At 37.3% G+C, this 26,965-nt stretch overlaps 1 protein-coding gene across 2 annotated transcripts in view; it reads right to left on the minus strand.

Annotated features, from left to right (window-relative positions):
• ITGA1 (integrin subunit alpha 1) overlaps positions 1–26,965 on the minus strand; it is a 154,799-nt gene that overhangs the window by 41,066 nt on the left and 86,768 nt on the right. For both annotated transcript variants that reach the window (XM_017666357.3, XM_037022046.2), the window contains exons 9-13: positions 20,100–20,265; positions 16,069–16,142; positions 15,211–15,355; positions 3,645–3,787; positions 813–956 (exon numbers count right to left, since the gene is read on the minus strand). In XM_017666357.3, the coding sequence (XP_017521846.3) occupies positions 813–956; positions 3,645–3,787; positions 15,211–15,355; positions 16,069–16,142; positions 20,100–20,265 (672 nt within the window). The remainder of the gene's footprint in view (positions 1–812; positions 957–3,644; positions 3,788–15,210; positions 15,356–16,068; positions 16,143–20,099; positions 20,266–26,965) is intronic.

Raw genomic sequence — 26,965 nt, forward strand, 5'->3', positions numbered from 1 at the left:
ACAAAGATAAAATTTGCTCTGTTCAAAAACCAAATTTTTTCCAAAGATACCTAGAGTGAAAAAAAGCCAAAAACTTAGCTAAGTTCAGAAAGTACTACTAACAACGGACAAGAATACATTTCCTCGGAAAAAAGGGAAAAACAGCACAGGACTAAAAAAGTTGACAGGAGGACATACAAAGGAATGACAGGAAGAAAGATACAAAACTTATAAATTAAAGAAATTACACTGAATAGATGAATACCAACTTTGCTGTAAACAGCAAAAAACTCTTCTAATGAAGAAATCAAGAATTATTTCATTTAACAAATGATGTTGAAACTTAGGAGTGGAAAACAAAATCTCACTCCAGCTCTGTGAAGTATTCTAAAGACCATAGTATGTAGTTTGCTGAAAGTACCTGGTGTCATTGCCTTAAAATTCACTACGTCTCCACAGTCTCTGGGCTCCCAGCCACTCACCACCCTGTGTAGCTTTAACTGCTAATGTTACTCACATCTCCACACCAGGGCTCATGAATGGATGCCCTGTGAGTTTATATAGCAGTTTAGTGAGATTTATATTTATCCTATATACCCTATTAAAGAATAGTTCACGTTTCCAAGCAGAAAGTAGCTAATGTTTAAACTACTTTATTAGAATTTTACATGTTCATTTAGAGATGGAGGGGTTAGTCAGGGGAGGAAGGTTGAAAGCTTCTTTGCTCCTTTTTCCAAAGTGAATGAAAAATATTAGGACTATATTATTTATTCAAAATTGAAAGAAAGGAAGAGATTTCCCTGGATTTCTATCACACTCAGAGTCACCGTTACCTGGTTCAGGGCGTACACATACACTTTTCCTTGTTCCTCTTTCTCTGCTCCCATGTACATGGGGGCCCCAACCAGAAGAATGTCAGTATTTGAATCTTTATCAATGTCAATTGTTGTTAAAACACTGCCGAAGTAGGAACCGATCTAGGACACACACAAAAACACAAAACAGTCTGATTAACACCAGAAATTCTTAAGGAAGCTAAAACCTGAGAAATGAACACCTACCTGAAGCTGTTTATTGGCTCTTGCATGAGGCTGGTGAACACAGCGAGGCCCCTCCTTGAGGAGGAGGGGCTATTACAGATTCCCCGGCTTTGAGAGTAAACAGAACTGACTGCCTTTAGACTTCATCCTCACCTCTGTTTCTTTCCCACAAAGCAGGAAAGATCATTAATACCACAATGATTTTTTTAAGGAAATAAAATGAGATGAACAATATGAGGCATTCTGGAATGGCTTTAATATATGTTTAAATACAGTAATATGAAAATATAAAATAAAGACATCATGAGGAGCTGATTTGTCCTGGAATACAGGAAAGCATTTTTTACCTTACAGTCTTAGAAGATTGTCTATTAAACAAAATGGCTGGCTAAACCTTGTCCCAGCAGCTATGGGAGATAGGAAAATATAAAAGGATTGCAGGGGGGCCATTGTCTTGCAGCAGAATCTTTTCTCTTTTAAAGATAGGGATGCATTTTAGGGAAATGAAGGGGACTTAACACTTCACTATCTAAATGCAATAACCACCCAAATACTGACCTGTGTTCAATATTTGATGCTCTTGATAATTCTCTTACTGGACCCTCTTGTGTTGGCTTCCATGACTTTATTTTTGTTCCCCTGATTCTGCCACTATATTATAGGCCTCTCTTTCTTTTCATCTTTGCTGGTTCCTTTTCTTTCCCCATCCCCTATATTTTAGCCTCCCCTAAGTTCAGACCTGCATTTTTCCCCCACTCTCTTACCCTAAATGACCAGTCCTTCCAAACACTCCCATTACTGCAAATTGCAAATTTCATTCCATCTTCCTTCTCAAGGATCCAGTTCTACATTTCTAGACATTGCTAGACATTTAGACAACTGGTAGGTAATTGACTTTTGAATGTGTTTTTCTCATAGGGTTATGACAAGTTTAAAAGGGTTTTTTAAAAAGTTGAATTAACTAGAAACATAAATAAAATGTCATGAAATCTGGCAACGGGGGCCTTCATTCCCAGCTAAATGGGAGCTGACTCTTTAGATGGCTCACGGGCTGCCCAGGCCAGGGTCCCCCCATTTCCTGTTGCCTTCTGTCCAGCAGCTTTACTTATTTACTTTACCCTCCAGGCACTTGAATTTGAATTTGTGTTCACTGTAACAGGAAATATTTCTAAAACCAACTATCATTTAAAAAAAAAAACTAAGCTGTTGACATTTTAATCATGGTGCCACCTTTCTCCCAGATTCCCAGGCTTGAAACTTAAATCACTCATAATTTAAATCATTTGTGATACTCTGTACAAACTTGCATAGCCGTTTTTCACAAAATTTTATATTTCCTGTCTTGTTGACAATTAATAGAGTTACAGCAGACCTCAGATGTCATCCAAAATGCTTCATTTTGCAATCTCATCCATTCTTTCTTATTGAAGTACTACACTTCTTCCTTTTCCATTTTTATTGTTGATATATTATTTCAAATTTGTCTCTTCTCATCCTTGAGCTACAACAATAGCCTTGTTTTTATTATTGGTGCATTTTCTGATTATAATTGTGGGCAAAGCAAATAAATGAGAATGTTCATTTGAGAATATTGAGAATCTGATATGAGAATCTTGTCTTTGGTTTACTGTCTATTCCCATGGAAATTTGATGAGTGAAGAATTTCGGCTGTATTACTAAACAATAATGATTACAGTGAAAATAACTCCAATATGGACATTGCCTTTAGGCTTGTGTGAACCTATAAATACCTGACAGAAATAACATATTTTGGGCTTCCTGGAATGCCCTGACTCTGGTAACCGTGTGCAACCTGAAAGCTATGTCTATGGTGTTGTTATAAAGTTGGCTCCTGTGGGGTTTTAAAGCGAATGCAGCTCCTACACCTGCCTGGTGTGTCTGTCTCCTTGCACTGGAGCTGTGGTGCTGAGCGGGGCTATTGGAGGGGAGGAATCCTGAGGTTGCCCTGACTGTGCAGTAGCTGGGGAGGGCAGCAGCAGGGGCTGGCTAGTGAGCTGAAATAGTTAGTGAAGCCCAAGGAAACTATGAAGAAGAAATAGAAATTATCCAAATTACCACAATTCAATTATAACCAGCAACAGCATAGATGTTTCTTTTAGCTTATTTCCAAAAGAAAATCCACATTCTTCAGTTTGCCATTCAAAACAATGTGTTCACATTGTCCTTTTCGCTGGCTTTCCTGTCTTCCTACGTATCTGCATTCCTTCTCTCCTTCGAGGCTAGCCCAAATGATAACTTTCATTAAGACTTTCTGCAGCAAGCCTACCTTGAAACAATCTTCCCATCTTCTGAGTTACTGTCTGTGCTCCTGGCACCTTCATGTTGCTTAATGTTTCAGATCTCTTTTCTTGTATATATATTTGTACATCTGTATCTACATCATTGTCTATACATCTTACCTCCACTCCCACCCAAAGGAAATGTTCCTGAGGCCAAAGACACAGACACTTTCCAAGGAACCTAGCATGGGTCCCAATTGATGGTTGATGTTGAATATTTTGAGGATACTGTTTTTTTTCTTTTTAAGTTTAAGACAATAGACAGTTAATTTAAATTTACAACGAATATAAATGGATTAATTAAGACAATAATTTTCAAGCTTACCTGCTCTCCACTGAGTGTCTGGAGAACCCTGATGTCTCCACCCTCCATCCTGTAGATGACAGCCTGGCCTGTGTGATTGTACCGTGGCTGGCCGGCAATGTAGAGCACATCTCCAGGAACAGTGGCGGAGTTCACAGTGTAACCTAACGAGAGAGATGCCAGATATGCTATAATGGCCCCTTAAGGTCGGCACAGAATGAATTAAGATCCATTTTAAATAGTTGGGAGAATCATTTTTACATTTTTATGTGGATTTCTTTTTTTAAAAATAAATATTTTATTTTTTAATGTAGATAAGTTTGTCTTGGTAGAAGCTTTCAGTGTGCTGATCATCTACTCCGACTGCTTTGTCCTGAAAAGGTATTTTTCTCTCACTTCAGTTTTTCATTGTTTAAAGGTGCAAATAATATAACAATGATGGTCAAAGAAGAAAAATCCACAAAGAACCCTTGCAATCTCAAATCACTACTTGTAAAAAGTCAGTTATATTTCATCTGGCTGCATGTGTCTATATTATAGAAATTAATAGTTTTATATTGATGCAGTCATAGCAATTTAAGCCTTTTCTGTGTTGCTGCCTAGGTTTTTAAATTGTAATTTTAAGTGGTCGAAGCTTATTCCTCTGAGTTAAGGCATAAAAGCTTTGTGTTTATATTTATACTACAGACTATTCCCTGATGGAATGGTAGAATTTAGGTGGTTTTTAATTTCTTGGTATTATACTTAAGCTTGCAAAGACATCTTTGAACATTTAATTTTTTTTCTTCTTTTGAATTGTTTTGATCATAAATTTCAAGGAATAGTTCACTGAATCAAAGTTTCAATTCTTATAGTGCCTGGCAAATTGTTTCCAGAACATCTGTATTAATTTATTCCATGAACAGCCATAGGAGAAAGTAGTTTCATCAAACTCTCCCAAACATTCAGTATTATTATTATTTAAATTTGTGAATGTTCTACTAGATGTTAAACATAATCTAACAATACCACCTTGTTGTGATTTTAATTTTTTTTTATTAAAAGTGAGCTTGAACAGTTTTTCATGTTTTAATTCAGTTTTCATGCCTTTAAAAATTTTTAATTGTCTTTAAAGCAGATTATTGGTAATTTTTGAATGAAGAATTAGACTTTTTATGTCTCTAGAGAACAGAGCTAAGTCAATGAATAAAAATTATCACATGCAGATTTCAACTCTACGGAAGGAAGAATTCTGGTTCTAATAACCAGAGCTGTCCATCAGTGGAGCAGAGGACAAATTCTTTTTCCAAATGCTACAGAAGAGCATTTCTCACTGAGAAAAAGATTATATTGGTAATTTGCTTACAAAGTTACTCTAAGGTAATGGCTTCAATTACTTCCAGAATTTTAAAAAAGAACAGAGGTTTTTGTACTACAAGTACAATTATTCTTACAAGTGCTAAAGGAACACAATTCTTCAGGTCTATTTTCCTTCATGAATATTTTTCTCACATTCTCATTTCTTCATCTTTCATTGAACTTTTAAAAAAATTATACATAATAGATTGGAAAATATTCTTTCCCAAACATTTAATATGTTATATTTTTGATGTTACTAGCCACAGTATTGTTTAAAAAAATATAATCTTTAGGGTCGTGTTTATACATAAGTAAAAAAGGAAAAGAAGAATGTGCAGAACAAAAGCTGTTTTATGTCATGCCAGTCAGCCAGGAGACAATGAAGGGGCTGGGGTAAGGGTACCGGCCTGTGCGGACCTCTCACTCTTCTCCCCTCCTCTCTCCCCTCCTCTGTTCCTTCCTTCTTTCCTTCCTTATTTCCCTCCCTCCCTCCTTTCCTCCCTCCTTCTCTCTCTTTTTCTCTCTTTGCTTCTGTCTGTCTTTTTGGTAATTTTCAGAGCTGTGAATGCAAGCTAATAAAAGAACTTTTAAAAAAGCTGAAAATTTTGTGTGAGACTTGGAGTTGTATGACTGTTTAGTTAATGAACTTTGATGACTAGCACTTGATGACTGAAACTATTAGCTGAAATCTTCACAGGAACAGTAACTACAAGTCTGGTTGAAACTCAGCATTTAAAGGCAATAAAGAGGGAGAGAGAAAGAGGGCCAAGTAAAGTCTAATTTTAATGAAAGGAAAATAATTATAAACATTTAAGCTTAATATTCCTTTCTGAAAAAGAAATGCACAAACTGAAGGGAAAAGAAAATTGATAGCATAGCCCTGTGAATGGACTTATGAGGAATAAATCCTGTCAGCTCTCATCATTCACTTATTGGGAAAAGTGCCGAGATCTGGTGAGGTAATGGGAAACAGGGATGATCTGCCTTGATTCCATGTGTTTGCCTCACATCTTTACTTTTCCTTTTGCAACTGCCTGGCGTGATTAGAAATCAGGAAACTCTCGGGTGGAGAAGGCAGAGAACAGGATCTCCTCTGTATTCTCACATCTAGACCACTTGCTAAGCACATATTGGCATAAGGTGTGTACTGGGTTATAGAAAATGGGTGTGTGGCTATATCCTTAGAAAGGTTCAACAGCTTCAGTTCCTACTGCTTTCCGATCATTATTGATTAGAAAGGGATTTTTTTTTTTATAGAATATCTACCTCTTTGCTCCTCCATAAGATTTTTCTATAGTCTACCACACACAGATTTCAGGCTAACACATCGAAACTTCTTGTAATTTGTAACCCACACAGGAAACATTTTGAAAGACTCATTCAGATTTAGAATAATATCTTTGAGGTTGAGGAAGTTATTTGTCTCCCCCGTCCCCTTTCCATTTTCCTATTTTAAAAGAAATCTCACATAGATTAGACTTTATGTTGGCAAAATGTCCTATCCACTAACCCATGACTAAGCTAAAAAAATTATTCTGAAATAGAAAAAACATCATCTTAGCACAACATATCCAAAAATGTCCTTTTCTGGGCTGAGAGGAGCATATATTATAAATACTATGGTCAGAATGAAAGTTCTCTTTGTTTTTTCTTGCTTGCACTGATCTCTTTAAGTCTTGAATTCTCTAAATATTCTTTAAGCAACTAAGAACTCAAGCTTTTGGAGAATAATAGACTTAGGGTACTTAAGACTATTGAGTTTTAGGGAATTTAATCACATAATGATAACTTAGAATACCAAAAATTCTGTAGTGTTATTAATTAAAATCTGTGAACTTCCTATGAGCAGTGACCATGTCACCTATCTTTGTGGACTTCATGCAATCCCTTTAATTTTGAAAATGTCTTTAATTTTGAAATGAGCACTGGAATAAGGATCAGGAGACCTAGATTCTAGTGTCAGACATTCCACACATAGTTGTGACATAATTTTTCTACTTCTCCATCTCTTCATTTGGAAAAGGACTTACCATGTGTTCTCTAAGAAGTCTTTTAATGCTAAACCTCAATATTAATTTTACACTCAACACCTTTATTTTATGTCACAGTACTCCAAATATTTAAAAGGCTTGTATTTACAATAGACAAGATATGGAAGCAATCTAAGTGTTCATCAATAGATGAATGGATAAAGAAGATGTGGTACATATACACAATGGAATATTATTCAGCCATAAGAAGAAAACAAATCCTACCATTTGCAACAACATGGATGGAGCTAGAGGGTATTATGCTCAGTGAAATAAGCCAGGCAGAGAAAGACAAGTACCAAATGATTTTACTCATTTGTGGAATGTAACAACAAAGCAAAAATGAAGGAACAGGACAGCAGCAGACTCGCAGACTCCAAGAAGGGAGTAGTGGTTACCAAAGGGACGGGGGTGGGGAAGGTGGGTGGGGAGAGAGAAGGGGACTAAACGGCATTATAATTAGCACACATAATATAGGTAGGTCATGGGGAAGGCAGTACAGCATGGAGAAGACAAGTAATGACTCTAATGCATCTTTCTATGCTGATGGACAATGAGTGCAGTGGGGTGTGGGGGGGACTTGATAATATGGATGAATGTTGTAACCACAATGTTGTTCATGTGAAACCTTCCTAAATTTGTATATCAATAATACCTTCATTAAAAAAAAGCATGCAGTATACATTTTGTTTTCTAACCATCAATTCCTTCAACTTTTGGGGGAAAAGGGATAAATAGAATAGGATTGTTTCCAAATCTGCTTCCTTTAGATAATCTTTTACTGGCACATACTAGTTTGGTATTTTTTGTCACATGTGATGCTGAGAACAATGGAATGCCCTAGCTGCTCTCTGGCCAGGGAAGGATGTAAGAGAACTTTTACAAGACATGACTAGACTTTTATTAACACAGTTCAACATGTCCTAAAGGGGGTTTGAGCACTCACATTAAATCTTCTGCTTAACATTATATTTTTAATTACCTAAAACCCTCAGGCATTTCATTCTTCTTAAGTCCTGCTGCCTCTACCATCTTAATATTTACCTTTGAATAAGGAGATGTACGGACCTGCAAGTAAAGACCTCCCACTTATTCAGAAAATAGGAACTGGAATAGAGACAGAAAAAGACTTGCCTTTAGGACAGAAAGATCCCAGAGAGGAATGATAACACGCTAAAATGTGAACATTACAAGGTATTTTTTTTCTTTACCATGGCATCCCCAACACCAAGAACAATGTCTGGGGCAAAATAGGTGCCCTCAAAATATTTGGTGAGTCAGTAAAAAGTTGGGAAACCATACTCTGAGGGTCCTTTCCATCCTAGGGCCCTCCCAACTGTCACTGAGATCATCATACAAGAGTCCCCTTGGAACCCCTAGGCAGCTCCCAGCCAGATACAGATGCAGAATAAGGTGATACCAGACATGTAGCTCCTCATTCCAGGCAAGTCTTTGGAAAATAAATTGATGTTACATCACTATTCAATATTTATCTGATTGTGAACAGGCCTATTAAAAAAGAAGCTATATGACCAAGCAAGTTAAATTTTGATTTTCCAATATTAGGACCCAAAGAAAGAAACTACTGATAGAGGCTATGAACAAGAATATGGGAGTCTGATCTTCAGGATATAGGTTGAGTCAAGGTTTCTCTTTCTGCCATCATTTCCTATCCACTGGGTGCAAAGTTCTTTTTGAAGTTGATGAGAATGCCAGACACAGGGAGACCTAAAAAAAGAACACATATAACCCTAAATCATTCCTGCACTAGACACCCTTCAGAGAAAGAATGACTTCCATATTCTTTAATTATGATTAATGCTGCTCAGAAACCAAGGCTGCTTGGAAACTTCTATGTCCCGTAAAATATCTAAGTCTTCAAGGGAAAAAGATGGCAGTGTGAGAAGTAAGACAGAAACATCCTCCCAAAATCGCATATAATGTGAAAATAAAGTAAATACAACTAATTCTGAAAGAGCAAATGGAAAGACAACTGCAGTAGATGGCCTACATCTCAGGAAAAGAAAACATCTCATGGAAAAGGGTAATATAGCAAAGCCTAGACCCAAGCCCTCCCTCTACCCCAGCTCACAGGTGTCAGGAAGAGAAACTGAGCAGGGAGGGAGTGGAAGCCCAGGACTGCTAAACACTCACACCTGGAGATATGCTCTGGGAGCATGAACATTACGTGGTACTCTGGAGATTAGTGGGGTTGGAAAGCAAAGAAAGGCAGAATACTCAGAGAGACTGATATTCCAGCTGCTTGTGGAGAACAGAACCCACACTAGCTGCTCCAGGACAAAAGAAAGGTGGGCACTTTGATACATTTCCCAACAGTGAAAAGGCTGCTAAAGGGGCAAGGATTACAGAGAACTTGCTGCTCAGAAGAAAGGATAGGTGGACAAAATTGTCCCGGCACACTCAGCCCAGCAGGTTGGGAACTATCAGGAGCTTCAGGAGCTCCACCCCCTGGCTAGCTGTGATATGCAGCCTGCCGCTCCTTCCTCCCCACTGGCATCCATTCACAAACCTGCTGTCCTGCCATTGCATCAGACCAGCTGAAGGGTAGTCCCACCTATGGCAGCTACAAGGACATAATGCAGAGGCTACTCCTTGTGCGCTTGGCCCACTGGACCTAGCAGTGGAGGCAGGCACTGCAGCTGGGAAACAACACAGAGCTCTTCCCTCCTAGCAGGAACTGGCGCCATGTGCCTGTGACCCTCGCCATTGCTCCAGGTGCTGGGCAGCTCCAGAGAATAGAGCTTCTGGGCACTAGAGAGTATGGCTTACACAAAGTTATTATTCCATAGGAATCACTGGAAGTATGAAACAGCAAAGGAACCTGGTACAAACCAAAATCCCTCAAATGCTAGAAAGAGGGCCAAGTGAAAGTAAATTCACCAATCTTACTGATGAAGATTTCAAAATAAAAATCATAAACATGCTCACAGAGCTACAGAAAAATAGTCAAGATAGAAACTTTGAAAAATACAGAATCAAAAATGAAACATACAATGGAGGGATATAAAAGGAGATTAGATGGCGTAGAGGAGACAGTAAATGAAATAGAAATTAGAGAATAGGAATACAAAGAAGCTGAGGAACAGAGAGAAAAAAGGATCTTTAGATATGAAAGAATAATATGAGAACTGTACAACCAATCCAAATGGAACAATATTCACATTATAGGATATGAGAAGAAGAATAGGGAGAAAACGGGATAGAAAGTCTCTCTGAGAAAATAATTGCTGAAAACATCCCTAATCTGGGGAAGGAAATAGTCTCTGAGGCAATGGAAGTACAGAGATCTGCTAACACAAGGGACCCAAAGAAGACAACACCAGGACATATAACAAATAAATGGCAAAAATCAAGGACAAGGACAGAGTATAAAAAGTATCCAGAGAGAGAAAAAGATCACCTACAAAGGAAAACCCATCAGGCTATCATCAGACTTCGCAGGAGAAAACTTACAGGCCAGAAGGGAGTGGCATGATATATTTAATGCAATGAAACAAAAGAGCCTGTATCCAAGAATACTCTATACAGCAAGATTCATTTAAATTCAAAGGAGGGATTAAACAATTTCCAGATAAGCAAAAGTTGAGGGAATTTACCTCCCACAAACCATCTCTATGGTGTATTTTGGAAGGACTGCGCTAAATGGAAGTGTTCCTAAGGCTTAATAGCTGTCACGAGAGAAAATATAACCACAGTAAAGGAAGTAGGCCAATTAATTACTAAGCAAATGTAAAAGTAAGCCAACTACCCACAAAGTCAGTCAAGAGATACACAAAGAGTACGGAATATGACACCTAATATAAAAAGAATGAAGGAGGAAAAAAAGGGGGGGACCTTTAGATTGTGTCTGAATAGCTTAATAAGTGAGTTAAGTTAGACAGATAGTAAAGAAGCTGCCCTTGAACCTTTGTTAAACATAAATCTGAAGCCTGCAATGGCAATAAGAACATCTATTGATTTTAACCCTAAATGTAAATGGAGTGAATGCACCAATCAAAATACATGGAGTTACAGAATGGATAAAAAAAAAAGACCCATTTATAATGCTGCCTACAAGAGACTCACTTCAAACCCAAAGATATACAAAGACTAAAAATGAAGGGATGGAAAGGATATTTCATGCAAATAATAGGAAGAAGAAAGCAGGAGTTGTAGTACTTATATTTGACAAAATAGACTTAACACAAAGAAAGTAACAAGAGACAAAAAAGGTTATTATATAATGATAAAGGGGTCAGTCCAACAAGAGGATATAACCTTATAAATATCTAAGCACCCAACATAAGAGCACCTACATATGTGAAACAAATAGCAACAGAATTAAAGGGGGAAATAGAATGCAATGCATTCATTTTAGGAGACTTCAACACACCACTCACTTGAAAGGATAGATCAACCAGACAGAAAATAAGTAATGAGACAGAGGTACTGAACAATACATTAGAACAGATGGACTTAACAGACATCCACAGAATATTCCACCCAAAAGCAGCAGGATACACATTCTCCTCAAGTGCACTTAGAACATTTTCCAGAATTGATCACATATTAGGCCACAAAAAGAGCTTCAGTAAATTCTGAAGGATTGAAATTGTACCAAATAGCTTCTTAGAACACAAAAGTATTAAACTAGTAATAAATTATACAAAGAAAACAAAAAAGCCCACAAATACATAGAGGATTAATATGCTCCTAAATAATCAATGTTTCAATGACAAAATAAGAACAGAGATCAAGCAATATAAACAGACAAATGAAAACAACAACTCAGCAACCCAAAATCTGTGGGACACAGCGAAGGCCATTCCAAGAGGGAAGTATATTGCAATACAGGCTTACCTCAAGAAAGAAGAACAATCCAAAATAAACAGTCTAAACCCACAACTAATGAAACTAGAAAAAGAAGAACAAATGTGGACAAAAATCAGTAGAAGGAGGGACATAATAAAGATCAGAGAAGAAATAAATTGGGAGAAATAAAACAATAGAAAGAATTACTGAAACCAGGAGCTGGTTTTTCAAAAAAATAAACAAAACAGATAACCTCCTAGCCAGACTTAACAAGAAAAAAAGAGAGTGTATACACCTAAACAGAATCAGAAATGAGAAAGGAAAAGTAACTATGGACACCATGGAAATACAGAGAATTATTAGAGAATACTATGAAAAATTACATTATAAAAAATTGGATAACCTAGAAAAACTGGACAATGTTCTAAAAAAATACAACTTTCCAAGACTGACACAGGAAGAAACAGAAAATCCAAACAGATTAATTACAGGAATGAAATTGAATTGACAATAAAAAAACTACCTAAGAATAAAATCCCTGGACCAGATGGTTTCACTGCTGAATTTTATCAAACATTCAGTGAAGACCTAATACCCATCCTCCTTAAAGTTTTCCAAAAAGTAGAAGAGGAGGGAATACTCCCAAACTCATTCTATGAGGCCAATATCACTTTAATACCAAAACCAGGCAAAGACACCATAAAAATAGAAAATTACAGACCAATATCCCTGATTAATATAGATGCAAAATTACTCCACAAAATATTAGCAAACTGAATTAAAAAATAGATCAAAAAGATGATTCATCATGATCAAGTGGGATTCATCCCAGGGATGCAAGAATGGTACAACATTCGAAAATCCATTAACATTATCCACCACATCAACAAAAAGAAAGACAAAAACCACATGATCATCTCCATAGATGCTGAAAAAGTATTCAACAAAATTCAACATCCATTCATGATAAAAACTCTCAACAAAATGGGTATAGGAGGCAAGTATCTCAACATAATAAAGGCCATATATGACAAACCCACAGCCAACATCATACTTAACAGCAAGAAGCTGAAAGCTTTTCCTTTAAGATCGGAAACAAGACAAGGATGCCCACTCTTCCTACTTTTATTCAACATAGTTCTGGAGGTCCTAGCCATGGCATCCAGACAATACAAGGAAATAAAAGACATCCAGATAGGCAAGGAAGAAGTCAAACTGTCCCTGTTTGAGGATGACATGATATTGTACATAAAACCCTAAAGAATCTACTCCAAAACTACTCGATCTAATATCTGAATTCAGCAAAGTTGCAGGATACAAAATTAATACACAGAAATCTGTTGCATCCCTATACACTAATGATGAACTAGCAGAAAGAGAAATCAGGAAAAAGATTCCATTCACAATTGCATCAAAAAGAATAAAATACCTAGGAATAAACCTAACCAAGGAAGTGAAAGACTTATTCTCTGAAAACTACAAGACTCATGAGAAAAATTAAAGAAGAAACCAATAAATGGAAGCACATCCTTTGCTCATGGATAGGAAGAATTAATATTGTCAAAATGGCTATCCAGCCTAAAGCAATCTATAGACTCGGTGTGATCCCTATCAAAATACCTACAGCATTCTTCAATGAACTAGAGCAAATAGTTCTAAAATTCATATGGAACCACAAAAGACCCCGAACAGCCAAAGCAATACTAAGAAAGAAGAATAAAGCAGGGGGAATTACACTCCCTGACTTCAGGCTCTACTACAAAGCCACAGTAATCAAGACAATTTGGTACTGGCAAAAGAACAGACCAACAGACCAGTGGAACACACTAGAGAGCCCAGATATAAACCTAAGCATATATGGTCAGTTAATATACAATAAAGGAGCCATGGATATACAATGGGGAAATGACATCCTCTTCAACACCTGATTTTGTCAAAACTGGACAGCTACATGTAAGATAATGAAACTGGATTATTGTCTAACCCCATAAACAAAAGTAAACTCAAAATGGATTAAAGACCTGAATGTAGTCATGAAACTATAAAACTCTTAGAAAAAAACCTAGGCAAATATCTCTTGGACATAAACATGAGCAACTTCTTCATGAACATATCTCCTTGGGCAAGGGAAACAAAGCAAAAATGAACAAGTGCAACTACATCAAACTAAAAAGCTTCTGTACAGCAAAGAACACCATCAGTAGAACAAGAAGACATCCTACAGTATAGGAGAATATATTTATAAGTGACATATCTGATAAGGGGTTGACATCCAAATTATATAAAGAGCTCATGCACCTCAACAAATAAAAAGCAAATAAGCCAATTAAAAAATGGGCAGAGGAGCTGAACAAACAGTTCTCCAAAGAAAAAATTCAGATGGCCAACAGGCACATGAAAAGATGCTCCACATCCCTAATCATCAGAGAAATGCAAATTAAAACCACAATAGATATCACCTCACACCAGTTAGGATGGTCAACATCCTAAAGACTAACAACAACAAATGTTGGTGAGGATGTGGAGAAAGGGGAATCCTCCTACACTGCTGGTGGGAATGTAAACTAATTCAACCATTGTGGAAAGCAGTATGGAGGTTCCTCAAAAAACTCAAAATAGAAATACCATTTGACCCAGGAATTACACTCCTAGGAATTTACCCTAAGAATGCAGGAGCCCAGTTTGAAAAAGACATATGCACCCCTATGTTTATCGTGGCACTATTTACAATAGCCAAGAAATGGACACAACCTAAGTGTCTATCAGTAGATGAATGGATAAAGAAGATGTGATACATATACACAATGGAATATTATTCAGCCATAAGAAGAAAACAAATCCTACCATTTACAACAACATGGATGGAGCTAGAGGGTATTATGCTCAGTGAAATAAGCCAGGTGGAGAAAGACAAGTACTAAATGATTTCACTTGTGGAGTATAACAACAAAGCAAAACTGACTGAACAAAACACCAGCAGATTCAATGACTCCAAAAAGAGACTAGTGGTTACCAAAGGGAAGGGGGTGGGGAGTGTGGGTGGGGAGGTAGAAGGGAATTAAGGGGCATTATGATTAGCACACATAATGTAGGGGGGTCATGGGGAAGGCAGTATAGCACAGAGAAGACAAGCAGTGACTCTATAGCATCTTACTATGGTGAGGGAGAGTGACTGTAGTGGGGTGTGTGGGGGGGACTTGATAATAGGGGGGAACGTAGTAATCACAACGTTGCTCATGTGAAACCTTCGTAAGATTGTATATCAATGATACCTTTATAAAAAGAATATGTAAGTCTTGGAGGTGATCTCTCTTGAACATGGTTAACAAATAAGTCTATATAAATATAATCAAATAATGCTAAAAAGTCAAAAGTAATATTTTTTATCAGTTACATCCAAATGTTACCTAAGTAAGAAGCAAGGGGTTCATTCTTTTTGGTAGACTCAACATTAAAGGTTGTGTTTTGGGGGATTAGGATTTGATTAGGCTTCTGCATGACGACTGTTCCATTCCAATCATATGCTCCTACTGCTCCAAGCATGACCCAGTCCTTATATCCAAATAGAGAAAATAATGATAATTAACAAAAATCATAAGAGCAAACACATAGAATTAACAATGTGACAAGTTCTATTCAAAGTGCTTTACCTGTATTAATTCATATAATCCTTATAATAATCCTATGGGCTAGAAGCCATTATTTCCATCCCCATTTTACAGAAGAGGAAACTGAGCAGAGTAAACTTGTTCTAGCTTAGACAGTACAATTGCCCATTGTATGTCAGTATTCCTTTGCAAGACTATGACCCATTTTTTCCTATCAACTACAGATGACGTATTTTCTAATTTTGCCTTTCTGCTTTATTATGGGTGTTAAGAATCCTAGGTGTTGAGCATGGAATTCTAGTAAGATCCTTGAATACACTGAGACTGAGAAAAAGATATATTCCATATCATTGGCAAATATTTTAAACTACGTCTTTCATCTAGACACATGTATAATTACAGAAGGCAGACCTCAAATTATCCGATTCACAATTATTTGTACAATGTAGTGACCTGTGTGAGACAACACATTTTTCTAATAAGAAGCTTGTGAAATACCATTTTCCTATTTGGATTAGAAATGTCATTACGGTCTCAATAACAGCTCAAGCCATGAACTTCTAGTTGTGCTTGTAATGCTGATGCCCGGGTTTTAGTTTTGGGAGAGGAAACCTCAAAAGAGAGGTATTTCATTTTCCACAAATTGGTCAATATTACCTGTGAATAATGAGCACTAAAGCCAGTCTGAGACATTTCCATTTCAAATGAAGCTGCTGACTGGTCAGCTGTAGCTGTAACAGAAAAATAAATGCCTTTTAGCATGCTGCTCATTTGCAGAAGATAGCATCTAGTACACTGTGTGGTCCATACCATCTGGAACTCGTAACATCTTGAGGGCATTTTCAGCCACATATTTCTCAACTCAAAATTCCTACGTAGAGCTGGGTAGAGGCCATGAAAGTTTAGGAGAAAGGCTGTGTCTCGGATTCTTGACCATTAACTGCCCCACCCTTGAGGGAGAAGTTAGCAATCGCCATTCTTGAACCTGCCCTTTTACTCTGGTGTCTTGTGGATCCTGTGGTGTTTAGGATCCATGTGTTTGTAGTTGGAAACCTCTGTCTCATCCTCACACTCTGGGAATCCTGCTGAGACCTTAGGCTGAACTTACCTGATAGGTTACAGGGGTAAAAATATTTCATTCACATAGTTAAAGTGGTTCTTGACTCGACCAGCCCCACCATATTTCCAGCTATAGATTCTCTCAGAATTCCCTTGTTTGATAAAGGGTTTAGAGATTCTAGGTTTGTATTTCTCTAATTTCCGGCTGTGAGTGTTGCTCGCAGATCAGGAGGGGACTTTCTGACAGGACTCTGTTGTTCAGTCATGTAGGCCACATGCCATTCAATCACAAATTTTTTTTTTTAATATTCTGTACCCATTCTGAAACTCCTTACTGAAATGCAGAGATAATCCAGAGCATTCAATGGAATATGTGCCTCTCTAAAAATATTCACCAACCCAAAGCCACAATCTCCTGAGGGGATTGAGGGAATGTTAATTTATTTGCTTTCAGTAGGGAGTTACTGATTTATTTGGCTTTGCAAATAAGTTAAAAATAGCACATGATTTTAAGAAAGTCAGTTTTCCCTTTCTCTGAGACATGAGATTATTTAAATTTGTGAAATCAAACTTATTTACTGGCATAATTTTGTTAGCAAATAAGTCAGTGACTGCCTTTTTGTAGGACAGATTAAATGGAGGAAATCAAGAATTCAAATATATCATTTTAATCTCACGTACGTATTGCCTCTAATTTAAATGTCCGAGGTGCACTTTAACATTAAACCTTTAAGTCCACAATGCCTTAAGGTGTTTTCTCATTTATCCTGCAAGATCAATTTTAAGAATGAAGCAGCAAAGACCTGCATATTTCCAGTACCTTTTCCCTGCAGCTGTTCTGCTTACCACTGAGAACAGGGAGAAGGAAGCTGTGTGACATTCTGCCTGCTGAATCAGCACCATGGCAGTAGGCCCTTGTCTATCCCTGAACTTCCTGTCAGCTCTGCACTGGACTAGTCATGAGAATCGAGATACCGCTCTAACCACTGTGCAGCCTCTGGTTAGGAACTTTAGCATTTCTCCCAAAACTTGATAGGAAAGGGAGACGTTAGATCTTTTTCTGATTTTATTGGGTGAATTGCTGGCATGCTTGCCTCACTAGATGGCATTGTCCTTGTCAAGCAGGAATTTCATAATTGCTGTTATTTACCATCTAAAGATAAACAGGCAATGGAGATTTCCCAAATAACAAAAAACTGAAGAACTTTCTGATCTCATTATGAAGCAAATCAGATATCGGCTGCTTTTGGTTTGCCCTGAAAGTGCAGCAACAAAGATGTGGTAAGCATTTTTAATCTGGGAAGTGCCTTATAAAATCATTTTGCTTTTAAGTATAGAGCCTTCTTGAAGTGTTTGGTAACTTCAGTGAGTAACCTTTAACTCCTGTGTGGTTAGGTTAGAAACAATATGAAGATGTTACTTAAGGCAAATTGATTTTTTCCCTTACCCCAACTCACATAGGCTTTATTTCTACAAGTCTTAGGTTATATTTACTTGCTTACTTAAGATGAGATTGGGAAATGAGGCTGTATTGTGTTTAGCTATCTAATGTAACTAAATAACTTTTCTTTTAAATGATCTTTACAGATTGTTTCTATCATATCGTGGCCCATGTTATTAAAAATATAAGTGCCTAATGACCTGGAACACCTAATGTAGTTCTTTAAGGCCAGCTAAGCTCATGATCTGGCCTATTAGTAAGTGGCAATAGGATAGCTGTTGGGAGACCAAAGCCACTTAAAAGTGACGTGTACACAGAACAGAGGACAGCCAAGTTCTGCAGCTTGAAATTATTTCAGATAAATAATTTCAGTGTTCTGTTTCTAAAGGCACAATGGAAAAGGAGTCAGGGCAAAAGGAAACCAGAGAAATTCAGGCTGCATGGGCTGTAGTTTCCCATCACCTCTAAATCAAACTTCCTATTTACTGGTTGTGATCCAGTCATGAAATCAACAGGGTGAGTCATAACCAACATTTCTTTAGTTGAAAAAGAAGAGAACAGAATGGAAGAAATGAGAATTTATCAGAGTGCACTGCATATAATACAGGTATTCTGTGAAATTAGAAAAAACATGTATATTTATATACACTGAGTCATGTAGGGACAGAAAAATTTTCCCTTCTTCCCTTCTCAGTTCTTTGGGTTGTCTAATAGTTAAATTGGCAAAAGACAGATTAACAGGAGAAAAACAAATCTAATTACATACATACAGGAGCCCCAAAGATCTGAGACTCAAGGGTAAGTTGGGCAACTGAAGTTTTTTTGGCATCCTGAACTCAGGGAGTGGGACAGGCACCTGGGCTTCAAAGGACAGGAGGGTAAAAAGAGCAGATGTTTGGTAATTACAAGTTTGCTCTGCCATGCAGATAGGCCTTTCAGACTAAAAACTTATCTCTCGTAATGACTCTTTTTCTGGCACAGGCTCCTCTATCTAAATTCTTTTAGGTGATTAATGGAGAGGTACATATGTCCTAAGTCTGCTGGGTCTTGATTACATTCAGCTCAAAATAGTCCACATGACAGAGAGGCATGTTTTGGAATAGCACATTCTGCTCCCATTGAGTCACAAAGCAAAGTGCATTTATTGTCAAAGGTCACTGTCAAATAAAAGTTTGAAAGCCATTACTCTAGATCATTTTCTTTCCTTTCTATATGTTTAAAAATTTAATCTTAGTCAATTTTCTGCATTTTCCTGGTTACTTGATGTTCAATCTAAATGACCACCTTTTATCAGTTGTGTCACTTTCCCATTATTAGGTCATATAAGGGAGACTGAGAAGGTACTTTTACATTTCTATGTTTAAGATGCAAAACAACGGCCCTTCAGTGTGGCCAAACAAGGACACGTGACTGGACTCAGACAGAGCATAAGCACAGAACTCTCTGGCGGTCTCTCATCCTAGGTTGAGAAGAAAAGTCATGTTCTCTGAGTGCTCAGATTATCAGAGAACATGAAGAAAGGTTTCTTTTTTTTTTTTTTTCAGTTTTCCTGGCACAACAACTCCAAAGACTTCTTTTTTTGTCAGGAAAATCTAGTTCCCAAATAAATTTGTTACTCAACATTTTTCACCAAAGGCAGAGGAGGGGATGCTGTAACTTATCCCCAATAACCGATGGCCATTAAAAAATCAAAGAAAAAACCTACCAAGGAGTGACATGAACTAGACACATATAATGAACCAATGTTTTGCTGCCAGTGAACTTGAGGACATGGAGCAAAGTAGAAGAAAATAAATGAACAAAGAAATGATTGCATAAGAAAAGTCCAATAGAAGCTCAAATGAAACAAAGAAATAAAAACAAAACTTGTGTAGTGTCTCCATTTTCTAAATTCGTGTCACAGAAAAGGAATAAAACACATGGCACATTTTTGTTCTTGTGCATCTGCATTGAGCCTTGTCTTCACCCAGCTCTCACATCAGCACTGCCATGTCCGTAAAAAGAGCTTCCAGCAGACCCAGCGCTGTGAAATAACCATCTCAATGACAGATCTACAGAAAAGGGCATTGCTTTATGCTGGCTATCATACATACAGGAAAGTGCATTAGCCATGTAGTAGGAATAACTACCAAAAACCCATTACATTGAGCTTGAATTATAAAAACATACAGGATTACAACAGTCATACCTTCCAGGGCAAATATTCTTTCTCCCAGAGCTTCAACAATAGTGACTAGAGCCAGTTCATCAGAGACGTTGAAGAAATGCTTTTCAGTGGGTTCACTTGCAATTGATTTTATTTCCTCCACAAATTTCTCAGTGCTTAAATTTCCTCGGTTATAGCTGCCCAGAATCTAAGACATAACAAAAATGTCAAGAATATATTTTAAATTCTGTGTGTTAAATAAGGACCTTAAGCATTTTTTCAATGAACAAGAGAGTGTATAGTACCTTAGCATAATGCAATTTTTATGTACTTCCATATTCTTAGAAGAGTAATTTTCAGAATATGTAGGTTTCCTAATGCTAATTGTTAAAATCTGCAATTGGTATAGGAAAATATAAAGGGCAATCTGGTATGTTTGTGAAAGTTTCTTCCTTGCATTCCTGTGTCCCTGTTTGTTAACAGTTGTATCTTTAAAATCTGACAGTTCAAAAGTAATGTTATAGTTTCTGAACATCTCTGATATTATTCCAGTTAGTGACATCATGGTTTGCTGGCAAAAGCAACTAGCAAGTGAGTTGCTTGATCTTGAATAGGCAATTCTTGGAAATCTTACCAAGGGGAAGTCCAACACATATATTTTTTAAATAGATATTGGACTAAGTAGTAATCACAGTTTGGCAATCCAGGAAATACACAATTTGGACATTCCTCTTTGAAACCAAATGCTCAAGACAGGAACATTTTTTTTTTGTAGAGAAGAGATGCACAATTATCTCTTACAGTTAACTGTAACTATTTAGATGTCCTAGCAGGTTTTCTTCACATTTAGTTTATTTCTTAAAGTAAGGTTTATTGAAGTATAATTTTTATATAGTGAAATTCACCCTTTTTCAATATATAATTCTTTGAGTTTTGACAAACTTATATAGTTGTTACTATCACACTGAAATGTAGAATATTTCCATCACCCCAAAAGTTCTCTCTTGTCCCTTTGTAGTCAGTTCCCTCTCTCTCCCAACCCCTCACTACCACTGATCTATTTTCCATCCTTAAAGATTTGCTTTCTCCTGAATGTCTTATTTAAGGAATCATATGGCAGGTAGCCTTTTGTGTTTGGCTTCTTTCACTTTGCATAATGCTTTTGAGAGTCATCCACATTGCTCATGTGTCAGAAGTTCAGTCCTTTTTTGGCTGAGTAGGACTCCATTGTATAGAAGCACCACAATTTATTTGCTGAGAACATTTGGGTTGTTTCAAGTTTCAGTGATTATCAATAAAGCTGTTATAATTATTTACACATAGGTCTTGGTGTGGGCATCTGTTTTCTTTTCTCTTGAGTAACAACTTAGGAGTGAGAGTGCTGGGTTCTATAGTTAAATGCATGTTCAACTTTAAAAGAAACTACCAAACTGTTTTCTAGAGTGACTGTTCCATTTCTCATTTGAGATCCACTTGCTTTACATTCTTGTCAACACTTGGTATTACCAGATTTTTCTTTTCTTGTTTCAGTTTTAGCAATTCTATTGGTGTATAGCAGTATCTCATTAAGTTTCATTTCCCTAATGACTAAAGATGCTTCTGTATGTTTATTTGCATAAAAACACCCTTTCCAGCATTTCTTCTTTGGTGTGGTATATGTTCAAATTTTTGCCATTTTAAAAAAATGGATTGTTTATTTTCCTGTTATTGAGATGTGAGATTTTGTATGTATTATGGATACAAGTCCTTTATGTGCTTTGCAAATGTTTTCTCCCAATCTGTGGGTTGTCTTTTCCTTTCCTTTCCTTAACAGTATCATTCAAAGAATAGATTTTGAAGGAGTCCAACTAATCATTTTTTTCTTTTATGGTTTGTACTTTCTCTGCCTAAAAACTTAGACTTTAAATAAACATTTCTTAGAATTTAGTTTTTAGTATGAAAATGTTCAAGTTAAAGTAAATGAAAAAATGTTAAAAACAATATGCAAATAAAAATGGAATAATATAAAAATTCCCAGCATGTATAATATATAGGTCTTAACTCTATTTTTTATTGTATAAAAATGGCAATAAGAAAATGGCATTTTGGATAGTAAGAAAAAATGGGAAAAATTTTTAAGAAAAAAATTGGAAGAATTTGTATCATAATTCATTATTTTTTATTTCTATTAGTTCAGGTGTTTCCCCCTTACTTTTGCTTCATATGTTTTTAAAAAATTTATTTTACAAAAAAAGCATCATTTTTGTAATAAGATAAAAAGTTTAGTTGTCACCTCATTGCATGTATTACCTCAAGATGATTACCTTGATTTTTACTTTTTTTGTGTGTATATCATAACCCATAGTGGAAATATCCCAAATATCCATAAACAGTACAGGATAGAACAAATTGTGGTATATTCATAAAATGAATAATGATAAAGAAAAGTATGAATCACCAATATATTACATGTCACGGATAATCATATTGACTGAAAAGCTAAATACAAAACAGTGCATACTGTATGATTTCATTTATATAAAACAGAATAGGCAACCTAAGTATGGTGGTGTAAGTCACATTTGTGGTTGCTGTCGAAGGGAGGGAAACTTCTGGAGTGATGGAAATGTTCTGTATCTTGTTTAGAAGCGGCACTTATGTGGGTACATACAATTGTCAAAACTCATCAAATTGTTCACTTTGTACACAGTTTTCACAGTGAAATCTTGCATTTCATTGTATATACTACCTTAATTAAAAAAAACTGAGGAAACTATAATGTCATGAAATACTATGGATGAATCTTAACAATATAATATTAAGTCTTAAAAGTTTCAAAATATTATATACAACATAACACACTTTTAAAAAATTTGGAAACAAGGAGACCTTAAAAACTTTTTTTCTTTTTCAGATATGTATAGATACCTTAGGATTACTTAGAAAAGGAGAGCAAGATATGATGAATATAGTGCTTGGGCTGATGGTTACCATTTGGAGGAAGGCAGCTGGTGAATGTGGTAGGATGTGAGTTGTCAGAGAGGGAGGTATCTCTCATTTTGCGTGGTGCCTCCATGGATGCTTATAATGTTATTAATATAAGTATGCAGGCACAATTATATACCCAGAAAATTAAGTGGATGATGCTTTGACAGAGGATGAGAATGTGTCCAGAACCAAAGATCATGATTAATTCAATTCTGGGCTCCTGGCGTCCAAAAAGCAAAATAAGACCCTGAGCTCTGTGCTATTGTTTGGTATTTTAGAACAACTGACTTCTTGGGGAGAAGGAGAGTTTTGACGTACTGTACCCAGGGAGATACCAGGATTTTCTGGCTTCAGTTTCCATTTTTAAATGATAGTCATTGATCTGTCTGACATCATTAAAAACACAGTGCTATATGGCACCTTCAAAGTCTTTTTGCAAAACAGACCTGAAATAGTCTCCAGCCACAGTTCAGTATTGCAGACTGCGCGGCGCGTGGACGCGGGGCGGGCGCAGGAGAGCCCTCAGTCCTGGTCTCACTGGGTCGGCTAGCAGCCTACCGTCTTCCTTGTTCCTCTGAGCGCGCTGCTCTCTGCACACACACCCTGTCCCCCGCCTGCTTTGGGCGTCTTCATGCATTGTTTTAGTGTTAGATTTAGAATGGCAGCTTTAAAAACTGGTATTTTTTAAGGGGCACAGCCTTTTTACTTGTAAAAAGCTAGGGAAGAACTAAATTGACCGTTGTAAGTGTTGCTTTTTATGAACTACAGCACACTTGTTTATCTGCACCATTAAATGCATGATGGCCTACCTAGATCAGCAGCACCGCTAGAAGGCACCCTCCGTGTAAATGTGAGAAGGGAGCGCAGTCAGGCAGGTGGTGCCCCATTCTCTGATTTCTCTCCCTGGCAAGGTGTGTGTGTGGGTGGGTGGGGGTATTCCTCTGGAATACTGGGAGGAACCCAGAAGAAACTCGGAGTTTAAACACGGGGGTCTTCAGGGGGTCAGTCACCTGTCACAGGCCCTTGTCAGTTTCTCAGCGCCGTCAACTGTATAAAATGTTTAGGACGCAAAATACCCTAAGTCTGTGAAGAACTGTAAATGGCTTTGAGCCAGCTGGTTATTTGGGAAAACCAATTGCTTAAATTAAGGTAAGCAATGCACTATTTCGGTAGCTTTTTGATTCTTGAACTTAACACTTTTAACTGCTCTGTTCAGACTCAGATAGGTCTGTACCAGGAGCTTAGGAATTGCATCAAAACACAAAAACACAACTCCTGTCTACCTGGCTGAAAAGCAAACGCAGTTTACGTTTGAACAGAGACCACTGGTGCTTTTCCCACTTAAACTACTTTTGGGGGGAAAGAGAAATAATGGAAATGACAGTGTGGAAATTAATGGAAATTTTCCAGATAGGGAAGGAAAACCCAAAGGCTGCTTGCTGTTACTACACTGAATAAATCCTCTCTCTTTATTTAAAAGCAATTAAGATGTTCTTCTTACAATTGGGTATATATTTCACTACATGTGGATGTACATGCCCCAGAGCAAGCATGGAAAAGGCAGGCTAGAGTTTCCCGGCTCCAGCATCTCCATTACACCCGTGTGGCCCTTTCAGGATCCCAAACCATGTTGTGTTGGAGCCTCGCTCAGCACCGCACTCTCCGTCTGCTGTTCCTCTCTGGACACACTGTTGGTTTCCTCTTTTGTCACTGGTTTTGCTACCCATGAATTTCTTTTAGAGTCATACAAACCCAGCATCATATGAAGCCCCCTGAGTCCCCATTGTCTCACCAAATTTATTCTATAAATTATATGACATCCTGGCCTGAAAAGTACCATCTTCCCTCTTGAGTTACTATTTAACATATTCTAGGTTCACTATTGCATTGACATGCTAACTTCCATTTCACTTATAAATTGATGCAGTTGAAAATACACATAAAAATTTGTAAACACTTTTGGACTATGCATGATTGAGGCTCTTAGTTGTGACGTAAATGTTATCAGACATTTAGCCCTCTATGTGACAGGATAGAGACAATGGATAAGGTTCAATGGGAAAGATGCCCAAGTGACACACTGAAAGAATAAAAATAAGATGCATAAATGCAATATGGGAGTATATATATATAAGAAAATATAAAAGAAAAGAACTCCCAGGAATTACTGTGACTTGTATCCAGTTTGAACTATTTTCCTCACAGAACACAAATGAAAATAGCGAGAAATACATTTTGATCCTTCATGCATGGGTCTAGTAGTTTGTAAAAACGTTATTTTCTATGAATGAAAAGAGATATGAAATAACATTTATAAATTACTCCTATTTCACATAATACAAAAATGTCAAGTCAGGCATATGGTATTCTGCTAATATTTACCTGAAATAGACATTCAGAGTTGATGTTCCCTTGAGGCAGATGTGCCAAAAATTGTTAAGTGTACAATTCATTTACATGTAGTACAATGCCTTTTGTGTGTAAATGAATGAAATTCTAAAATACCTTCTAACTTCTCTTATATTCACTTGAATGCTGTAGGTGATACACATTTCACAGCCATTATCATCTAAGATTAGAATCTGAATACCAAACAGGTCCCTGCTAGTATGTCTAATATCTCAAGTGCAGGATAGAGATCATGAATAGGGTACTCAAACCAGCTCAGGCCCCTCACCAAATCTGAGACTTAAGCAGCAAATGTTTGCTGTTTTTTCACAGAATGCCAATATTTTCAGTAGTCAATCTTTTTTGAGTGGTGGTGTCTCCCCACAAAACACACATATCTATGGTGTTCAGCTTCAAACGGTGGGTAAAACGAAGAGTAGGGGCAAAAGTTGAGGCGATAAAAGGACCAGACCCCAGGTATATCTGATGATGTAAAGCATTTTATATGAAGAAACATTAGGCTAAAGGCACATGCTATGGAACGGGGAGGGAAAGGTTAGAAAGGAAGGCTGGACACAATTGCAAAGGTTCAGAAACTGAGAGTAGATTTTATCTTCTATGGGGCAATCTCTGAAGGTTTCTGAGCAAAGGCCCACACAGATTATCTCTAAGATTCTTCAGTGGCTTAATGATTTCATTATTTCATGGTGGCAAACTTGAGTTAAAGATCTTTAAGAAAAATAATGTTTATTTATTGCCCAGTTGGCCATTGTGTTAAATGTTTCCACAGTAGTCATTATCTCACTGATTCCTTATCAGAGAGAGAGAAACAGTATCACCCTGTTTCACAGATAAAGACACTAAAACTCAGAATATTAAGTAACTTATTCACTATCACAGAGCCAGCTTGTGGCACAGAGAATTCAACCAAAAATTTTTCTGGCTCCAAAATACAGTCTCCGCTACCCTTCCCCACACCCACCCTTGCACTTCTCACTCCAGGAAATGTTCCTGCGTCTTTTGTCCCTTTAAGTGATGGCACATAATGGGACACAGTATCTCTGTGCTGGTGTTGTCTATGGGGTGGAGAGGGCTGCGGCGCTCCTTGGAAGCGTCGGGGAGCAAGAGGAAGTAAGTGAGGACGGCCTTGCGGCCGGGGCCATCAGGAAGAGGAGCCCAGGACAGCAGGTCCTGGGGACAGTGATGGGGTCTGGAGACTTGGCCATGTGGCCTGCAGCTATGGGCCTGCTGCCCCTGGTTTCCTCATGTATAAAACATGAAAATGAAAGTTACCCCACTCTCTTTGGGCTGCTATGAAGGACAAAGGAAGGTTATGTAGGATAAAAATTGAGAAAAAAATGTTGGTTACACAGTGCTTTATAAACAGTGATTTAAATTATTCTTCATGTTTGAAAGGTGGAATTTTCATGTTTCTACTTCTGAATGTCTCTCTCCACGGGGTGGCTCCATAAAAGTTGATTCAACTGAGTTCACAGAACTATTGGAGCCTAATTCAGAAGAAAAAAATGACTAATAAGAGCTCCAAAGTATTC

This window comes from Manis javanica, chromosome 1, assembly GCF_040802235.1.
Source record: "Manis javanica isolate MJ-LG chromosome 1, MJ_LKY, whole genome shotgun sequence".
NCBI classification, from domain to species: Eukaryota; Metazoa; Chordata; class Mammalia; order Pholidota; family Manidae; genus Manis; species Manis javanica.